The sequence below is a fragment of the Asparagus officinalis genome, chromosome 8, assembly GCF_001876935.1.
Source record: "Asparagus officinalis chromosome 8, Aspof.V1, whole genome shotgun sequence".
In the NCBI taxonomy this organism is placed as follows: Eukaryota; Viridiplantae; Streptophyta; class Magnoliopsida; order Asparagales; family Asparagaceae; genus Asparagus; species Asparagus officinalis.
In genome coordinates, this window is record NC_033801.1 from 128,218,691 (window position 1) to 128,228,627 (window position 9,937).

Consider the following 9,937-nt stretch of genomic DNA (forward strand, 5'->3'; position numbering starts at 1 on the left):
GGTGACGGGAGAGAAGAAACCGCTATCGACACCTTCGGCTCACCAACGTTCTGCTACCCGCCAGCCGTCCAGTAACAACAGCCACGTCAATCGATCCCCCGCCAGCAGGAACAAACCCGATCAGACGGTCGCGCACTTTTCCTCCAAATCAAACGCTCAACAGCCAAGATCCCATCCCACGGATCCGTGGCTCCGCCTCGCGTCGCGAACGGCACATGATAACCGCCGAAAATAACCTTGCCCCTCTGTCTCATACAAAATCCCATGACCCCTCTTTTCCATCACCCCAAAAAAAGACTCTAACCTTTTTCTGTTCTCTCGCGTGCTCACACGGATGTCAGGCCGAGGAAAAGGCGGGAAAAGGGCTCCGCACAGGGCGGGGCGAAGCGCCCATCCGCACAGCTCTCGTCGCGACAACATCCAGGGCATCCTAACCGGCGATCCGCCGCCTCGCGAGGAGGGGCGGGGTGAAGAGGATCAGGCGGACTGATCTACGAGGAGACGAGGGGGGTCCGAAAATAATTCGCTCGAGAACGTGATCAGGGATGCGGTGACTCTACACCGAGCACGCGAGGAGAAGACGTGACTGGCGATGGATGTGGTGTATGCGGCCAAGAGAAGAGGCAAAGGCTCTTATGGGTTCGCGTTAGGGGCTAAGGGTTTCTTTGTTCGCTCATTTCCCAAGTCTTGCTGTCAAGAAAGAAAAGGTTGGGATTTTTAGGTTTTTTTAAGCTTGTTGTTGCTTGCGTGGTGCTGTTTTCCTGTTGTGATTTAAGAATGTTAATATGTGTTTTAATTGGGAAGAATTGAATGGAATTCGTGATTTTGGACGTTTGTGTTCCCAGATAGATTTACTGTCTGTAAATTATATGATGATATATCATAGTATATCATATATATATATATATATAATATATAATATATATATATATATATATATATATATAATATATATATTTGACTTGTCGGCTCCGGACATTATCCGTTTGTTTTTCTTTTTTCTTTCCTTTAAAACAAAAAGATTACATTAATTGAATAAGAGAGCGGCAATAAATTGAAACTGTTCTTCATAGTAATTGTTAAGTGAAAGCTTAAATTTTGCTTAGAGCAAGTGCAGCAATTCCTAGTAGGCCTTCTTGGTAGTGCTCTCAGCATGGGCCCATTTAGGAGCTCCAATACTAGACAAATATTCCAACAACTGCCCAAATTAGACATCTCCAAGGGATCCTTACGATGTCCTTAATCTAAGGGAGAGGTTTTAAGGGAGGGGGAAGTTCTCCTCCCAATGGTTCCCCCCTTAAAAGTCTCTTACCCCTTTTCATCATATTTAGTGTTTTAATTTGTATAGATTAAGATTTCATTAAATATCATGGTTTATTTATAAATAATAAATAATTAAATATATAACTAAAATTTAAATAATACATTAATTTAAAGTAGAAATTATCTATAATAATTATTAAAATAGATTAATCATATTAAAATTTAATAAAATAATTAATTAATAATAATTAATTTATATAAATCATGTTAAAAGTATAATTACATTAACTCATATATTAATCTAAATTAATTAACTATACATTAACTTTATTTAAAAAGAAAATATTAATATAAAATTATAAGGGGAAGGTTAAGAGACTTTAACATTCCCCTTAATTTGGGGAGGGAGTTAAGGGGTTTGGGGTGAAGGGGAAAGTTTTCCGGCCCCTTGGAGCACCTTCCCCTTCATTCTCCCTTAATCTAGCTAAGGTGCCGGATTTTTCCGGCCCCTTGGAGATGCTCTTAGGAGCATAAATATTATTTGAAAAATCTATTCTTTTATGTCTAACATTTTATTAATATTTTTTAAAACAACAAATCTAATAAAAAAATATTTTTTAGTGGGCCCCCACCCCTTAGGAGCTCTCAGGTGCTCCACAAATTTGTGGAGCTCTTAGGAGCTCCATGGTGAGCCCCACCGCCAACTAGGATTTGAGAGCTTCCTTGGGAGCTTGTTGAAAGGTCTTGAGAGCTTTTTCTTGCCACATAGGACTTATGAGCATTCTTGGGAGGCTGTTGCACTTGCTCTTAGTGGCTATAAAGTTGTTCACCTTAATTTGCAATTACAAATTTCGACTAAGTCACTACTAATTTTAAGAGTGATTATATGCGAGTGCTTTTAAGAGAATATGTATGTTCAGTTATCGTTTAGTTTTTTTTTGAACTTTCTATTTGATCAGGGGCGATATCTTCTTTTTAATTGGAAGTAACAATGAGTTATTATAGAACGCTTTACAAAACAGTAGATAGAAAATATTCATTCTGTGTTATCAGGGGGAAAAAATATATCCTAAATGATGTAAAAGTGAAAATAACTTCACATAGAAGTTTAGCTTCTTGCAAATGAAAGTTAAATCTCTGTAAAAGTGAAGATAACTCTAGTAAAATTGCATGCAATTTTCAGTTGACCGCCGTATAAAACAACAGCTTTTGGAATCAATCATTATACGTACACCAATTTAAAAACAAGAGGAAACCTGAACGATATGAGTACAGTGAGCGTGCAGATTACATCATTAGCACAAATCCAAAGATTTTACTCGTCTACAGAGTGAGGTTTTTAGAAACTATATCCACCGAGCGGTCATACTGTACTGAGAACAAAATGGCAAGTGAGAAAATTATGTTTCGAATGCGGTGATCAACAACAGCAACAAATTTCTGAACAAGCGCATGGAGAACAGAACACTTGACGGGGGAACAGTAATTTCCTTAAGGTGAACTCTGCAAAAATAAAAAAAATTCAAGCTCAAGTAAGCTCAACTGCATAGAACCAAAGCCATATTTGGGAGCAAGAAACATAAATTGATTAGATGTTCTAGAGATGCTTCAAGCAAAGAGTATTTGAGGGCGTGCACGAATGAAGGAGAGTATGCGCTAGGTATTGATTCAAGCTGCTTGACGAGATAAAATTTTTGGGATTTCTTCCAACAACTAATCTTTGGTCAATTGACGCATCAACCAGAAACAATGTATATATAAGCCAATATATTAACAATGGTGTATGAACAAGAGTGAAACATCATAAATGACGAGATATAAAAGTTGGCTAACAAACATGTAGAAATCAAATTACGGGTAGATGTTATCACAAATTTTACACCAACCGTGGCGTCATTAATAACACGTCAATCCTCACTACAAATCCGAAAGCTTTTTCACGCTTCAAAATAAAAGCGACTCTGTGAATTAGCTTGTATTTCTTTTGCACTATATTCCATGCAACCTGAAGAACACACAAATGGATGCAATATTATAATCAGTAGCCCTTCAGCTGTCAGGTAGACAGTCAAGTACAAACTTTGGGTCACTATTACGTTGAACTCTACAGCCCACTCCTAAGGAGATAATGTAAGGGTCTGTGTCTGGGTAAACCAGTTTTAATGGAGTGAAAATGAGTTTAAGGGCATGTTTGGCAACCAACTGCAAAACCAGGCTAACTTGCTTGGTAATCCCCCTTGGTCTGGTTTAAAGGCCAAAAAATGAACTAAAAGAACTGGGCCACCCAAACAGAAAACACCCAAAAACTGGATCAGGACTAGACCTGGCCCTGTTCTATGCGTTTGCCAAACAGGCCATAAAGATGGGGGAAAAAGTTCTTTTGAGGTCCACTTTTGCTCAATAACTAGGCCAGAACTAAACTAACTCTCCCTTGGTTTATAAGAGAACTAGTTCAAATAGAGTCTAGTCTACAAATTAGCCAAACTAGGTTTAAGTTAGATCTAGTTCAATAAAGTCTTGCTTAGCATAACCTAGGCCAAGTGGAGCTAGTTCAAAACTAGTTTACATTATTTTCAAACTTGCCAAACACACCCTAAGATAATAAGAAATTATGAGAACAGAATAGAAAAAAAAATTCTTACAGCTGCTTAGAATAGGAAGATACAAGCATTGTATAATTGAGTATTGTCCTGAATAAATATATAAATATATTTACGGAGTGTCCACTAAGTGTCGGGTCCGGGTACGGGCACGATACCCGTCGAGTATGGGTACAACTCCACATTAGAAAAACCCAGATAATGTTGATGTAACATAGCCTGATTAAACCATAAACCACTAATTTCATCAAAGTAGTCTACGTAGACACTTGGGAGATGGTGACATTTTAACACTTATATGCAATAATACAGTACCAAGATTGGGAGTACACTAGAAAGATCTACTACTTTCGCCTCCTACATATGGACAAATGGCAGAAACTGTATCATTGGCACGAGATTATCAGTCTCTGAGAACGTTGGGCAACTTGGTGAAGTGGATCATAATCCAACATTTGGATTATAATCTACCTTTTGCTTGTTGGGTAACCACATTCTGAGCGGAATGTTTTGGATTATAATCCACCAAAACCTAACCTAGGACTCCTATATTATCTTTTGAGTTGATTATAATCCACATGTTTGACCAAGAAAATGACAAAAAGGCCCAGCATTTTTTCCAATCCCTTTCTTTCCCTTCTACCTCCTTCCACTTTTAAGAGTTTTGTGTCATTTCAACAAAAAGTCATGGATTATAAACCATAGCTCTGTGCCAAACACCTAGAATTTTAATCCACATGGATTAATCCACCAATGGATTATAAGCCACGTGTACTATAACCTAGGATTGGCAAAACCGCAAAACATACTCTCATATACTCTAATTGATACTTGAAGCTCTGCTACTTGACCACATCAGGAAGAAAAGACAGATGATACTCTCAATTCTAAATCATATATTCGTACGTAGGAAAATTAACACCTCATTCCCTATGAGACATTAAGACAATACCAGGATAGTAGGTACACTACTAATATCTACCTGTACTCATCTCCTCAATGTAGGTTGATGTCAGAAACCATATAATAGGCCTCAAAGTCATCACTGTCATATGTTCTAACTGATACTTGAACCTATGCCTACTTGACCACTTTAGGAAGAAAATGCAGATGATATTCTAAATCATAGGAAAAATAACACCACATTCCATAATGGGACTTCAATTACATGATACATGATCTAGTTTAAAACACTAGTCAGACAATTCTTGTACATATATCTCACACTTCAAAGTACACTTCTCTATTTATTGCATGTTTAATATATTTACTTATGTTCATTTATACACCAAATATTATAGTGAAAAATGGTAAGTTATTTGGCTTGTATAAACTAACATTAGATATATCTATCATAGTTCAAGAGATGAGTCATTTTACCTTTACACAATTATAAAAATGTATGGTAGGTTGAAAATTTAGGATATGTGTAGCCAAAATATTGTTTAATATTTAATAGAAAGAGCGGCTTAGCCTCTTGGTGCATGAACAGTTGTGCTTCTATAGTTGCAGTATGTATGCATGTCTAATCCCTCTATTCTTGTTATTAGGGAAAATTGCTTATAGCTCCCCATGTTTAAGAAACCGTGGTATCACACACCCCAAGAAAAGAAGCCAAAAGCCTCCACCACCCCCGGCCGCAAAGAGTCACGCATTCAACCCCCTTTCACTTTTGATTATCCCTAAAATACTGTCACACCATCATCCTCAACTTCTCATCTCTCCCATCTCTCTCACATGAAATCACAAAGGCAAAAATTAATAGTTAAAGATGACAAGATTTGACACAAAGGTGACAAACAATAGCTAAGGGAGAAAACTGTGATAAAAGTAATAAGTTAGACACAAAGGTAACAATTCATAGATAAAAGTGAAAAGAGTTCAAAACAACTAAGACAAAGTAAGTAACAATTAATAGATAAAGGTTAATTCGACACAAAGATAACAAATATTAACTAAAGGTGAAAATATGCTAAAAACCTAAAAGTAACAAGTTAGACACAAACATGACAATTAATTGCTAAAGATGAAAAAGTTTAAAACAAGTTGGACAAAAAGGTAACAATTTATAGTAAAGGTGACCAAATTCGACATAAAGGTGCCAAATAATAACTAAAGGTGAACAATGTGCTAAAAGTAACCAGTCAGGCAAAAATAAGTAAAAATTCATATAAGTTGGACACAATAGAAGCAATTAATAGCTAAAGGTGAAAAAAGTTCAACACAAACATAATAAATTAATAGCTAAAGGTAAAATATGCATATCTTCCGCTATGCCGTCTCCCTTCATGTTCGCTTCGAATCCTACCACCGCCCCACTACGACAGGTGGCAACAAAAGGGCAGACGGTAGCAGATTAGAGGCAAAGTGGTAGATATTGTGGTTGAGAGAGGATTTATGGGAGAGATACGAGGAAAGAAGTTGAGTGATGACCTAGAGAGAGTATTTTAAGGGCATTCAGATATGCATTTGAGGAGAAGGGATGGATTCATGAATCTATGGGTCCAAGGGATGGAGCATTTTCTTTGTTTTTTTTTTGGGGGGGACCTCTCATAATCCACACACACATCTCTCAAGTCTCAGGTCACAGGAAAGTGAGTATGGATTCTATGAAAGAGATTTAAGAGGATGAAAACACAATTTGCTCCTCTCCCCAAAGCTGCCAAGCTGCAAGTTCAATTCAACCATATTTCCACTCCTTACTACAATTAGACTAGCTTCCTATCCCATGTACAAACAAATTCTTCTAACAACGACTTGTAACTATTTGTGCTATCATGATAGTGACCTATTAAACTCAAGCAATGTTACAACAATCATAACCACATTCAAATACGAGATGAATAATAACAGTAATATAACCAAAAATAAAATAAAATTCATACCTCCACTCATTCACAGAATCACAGCTCAAACTCCTCCTCCCTGAGGGCCACCTGCGCTGCCTCTTCCTCCTCGTCATCCAGTGCAAAATACTCATTCCTCTCCACGGGCCTAAACATATAGAACATGAACAAATAAAATGCAAGGCTCACCGTCTCCTCTGCCACAACACTCACCCACCGGTACTTATATGCTGCAATCGTCTTCAGGGCAAACACCACAATCCTCGTAAAGTACAAGTAAGCAATCACCACAATATAAAATTGTCTAAAAAGCGTCAACTTCGCCAAATTCCTCGCCGCTTTCCCATCAGTCTTTGAAGTCTCCTTCAACGTCCTAATGGACCACACAATTGGAAACAAGATGGCGCAGCAGCACACAATATCAATCAAAAGGAACACCTGGTTCCAAGTAACCCAGTCCTGAATAAAAGGCCCAGTCTCTCCGATCACAACCGAAGCGATGTTCGCAATCACCTGCAACGGGATCACAATCATCAGCACCTTCTTCTCCTTCTCCTGAAGGAACGGCTTCAAGAACGACCACCCAGTTCCGATCAGCACAATCACAGTGAACAAAAGCACCCCTTTCAAGAACTGAAACAAGTAGAACAGCACATCCCACCCGTGCGGGGTGCCCGTGCTCCGAATGTAATGCTGGTCCTCGGCAGCGAACATCAGATTCATGNGTAAGCAGCAGCCCCGCCATCAAGTAATGGATCCGGTGCGCCGAGACCCGATTCTTAAACAAACAGAAGTAGATCCAGAACCCGAAGAAGACCGAGTAGAACACAAAGAACGAGAAGTAGACAGTCGGCACCGGCGACTGGCCGACCGAGAGATAATCCCTCGATCCGTCGGGCCTCGCGTTGAACATCTCGGTGCGGACCTCCATCGAGACCTGAGACCCAGGAGCGCAGTTCGCGAAGAAGAGGGAGTACTCGTCGGGGAGCGTGATCGGGAACGAGTTGTTGTACGATCCATCGACGAGATCTTTGAAGGTGAAGAGGACGCGGACGTAGGGGGAAGAGAGGACGCAGAGGTTAGGGTTTGAGCTAGGGTTTCGCTGCTGCTGCTGCTGGCTGAAGACGGCGCTGGACGAGGTTTCCTCGGACGAGGAGGAAGAATCCGAGAGGGAGGGGTCGGCGGCGGGTGGAGGCTGCGGCGGCGATGGAGATGGAGACGGAGCCTCGGGGGGTGAACCCGAACTTTTCGAAGAGGATCATGGGGCGGGAGTGCGGAGGAGATGGTTAGGTTTTGATCTTCGGTAGGGTTAGGGTTAGGGGAGAGAGGAGGAGGAGGAGGAGGAGGTGGTGGAGAGAGGAGAGATCTGAGATCGCCATTGGTGAGATCTCGAGAGGAGACTGGGGAGGTGGCTGGGTTCAGATTTTGGGTAGGGGGAGAAGATCTAGTTGGGGGTTTGGGATCCGACGGTGGAATCGATGTTGGGCCTTGGACTGGCTTCGGCATGGGCCGGGTCGTCGTTGAGATGTTGTAATGGGTGACTTTTTGTGTTGTTGACTGTTTTCTACGGCGTCCGAAATGAGAAATTTTGCTTTATTTGGAATGGAGAAATTATGTTTTATTTATTTGTTTGTTTGTTTGTTTAACCATCTATTTATTCATATTTTTCAATGGGCTTCCAGAAAAAGGAAGAAGAACATGGAGATAAAGAGAGTATGCTTGAATAAAATGAGATAATTCTGGAAAAGGAGTCGAAACAGAGCAAATGCTTCTGAATTTAATTTTTGGACTTAAAAGCGCCCAAAATAAAATTTCAGAACAAAAGAGACGGCTGTGACAATAATACAGGGATAAATGTGAACTTAGAAAATACAAAATGTTAAAAAATGAAGCAAAATAAAAGATCCGGTGTCGATAATAAGGACTTTTACTTTATTGGGAACTCAGAAATTATATTTATTTATTTGTTTGCTTATCTATTTATTTAACTATGTTTTGTTTTCCAACGGAGTCTCCTAAGAAAAAACATAGTAAAAATAATAAAATAAATAAAATAGAAATGTGTAAGTTTCTTTTTAGTAACTAAGAGGCATTTATACATGTTTATTCCATACCAATATAAAAAATGTCTAAAAAAGAAAAGAAAAATATAAATTTTTGATATGATTTTGAAAAATCATTCCATAAGTTTATATTAGCAATCGATGCCTGCCACTAAACTATACATTTTTTGAACTCCTAAATGAGATTTCATTTCAAACTCTCAACCGGAACAAAATTAAATACAATTGTACATGGATAATAAACTATAACAAAATAACGGAAATGTAAATTATAATTCTATACTGTTGATTTACTTATACATCCAATAACGTAATAAACGTAACAAAAGAAAGAAGTTTCAATTTATGGACAAATTTTCAAAACCAACCTTTTTTATTTTTTATTTGTAAAAAACGACCCATTTTCAAAATATTTATAAAAACCGACCTGGTTTCAGCCTCAGCGCTGAAACCAGGTCGGTTTTTGAAAAAAAGTTTCCGAAACTTCACGGGAGTTGAACTCCCGTGAAGTTTAGCAGCTTTTAATTAAGCTGCTAAACTTCACTGGAGTTCAACTCCCATGAAGTTTCACAGTTCAAATTTTTTTTTTTAACTGTGAAACTTCACGGGAGTTGAACTCCCGTAAAGTTTAGCAGCTTAATTAAAAGCTGCTAAACTTCACGGGAGTTCAACTCCCGTGAAGTTTTGGAAACTTTTTTTCAAAAACCGACCTGGTTTCAGCGCTGAGGCTGAAACCAGGTTGGTTTTTGCAAATAAAACTGAAATAGGTCGTTTTTTACAAATAAAAAACTAAAAGGGTTGGTTTTGAAAATTTGTCCTCCAATTTATTTATGGGAAACCGGATTCGGCGGGTGCGGATCTGTTTACTTCCGACCCGCTAAAGGTCAGCGAACGTCTGGACCCATTAAACTCTCGCCCGCCAACTTTTGCCGCGGGTTCCGATGAAGCAACGGCGATTAATACGTTGCCGAATTCTCCGGCGAGATCGGAAAAATTCGCTGACCTATTCCGGACTCAAGATCCAAACTAAACCCTCATTTTCTCTCGATATCCCCAGTAATCTCCTCGTATTCTTTCCTCCTCTCTCCGTTCTCGATCTCGCAGAAGAAGAAAGGCGATGTCTTGGTTCAAGAGCGCCGTCAACAGGGCGGTGGTCGCCGGCGGC

The 9,937-nt window shown here is 39.2% G+C and overlaps 1 protein-coding gene and 1 pseudogene across 2 annotated transcripts in view; one reads left to right on the top strand and one right to left on the bottom strand.

Moving 5' to 3' along the window:
- On the bottom strand, positions 2,410–8,201 carry LOC109822743 (annotated as a pseudogene).
- The window catches only part of LOC109822742, a 29,889-nt gene continuing 29,637 nt past the window's right edge, over positions 9,686–9,937 (top strand). For both annotated transcript variants that reach the window (XM_020388988.1, XM_020388989.1), the window contains exon 1: positions 9,686–9,937. This exon is cut by the window's right edge and continues 57 nt beyond it. In XM_020388988.1, the coding sequence (XP_020244577.1) occupies positions 9,890–9,937 (48 nt within the window). In that variant the 5' untranslated portion in view covers positions 9,686–9,889.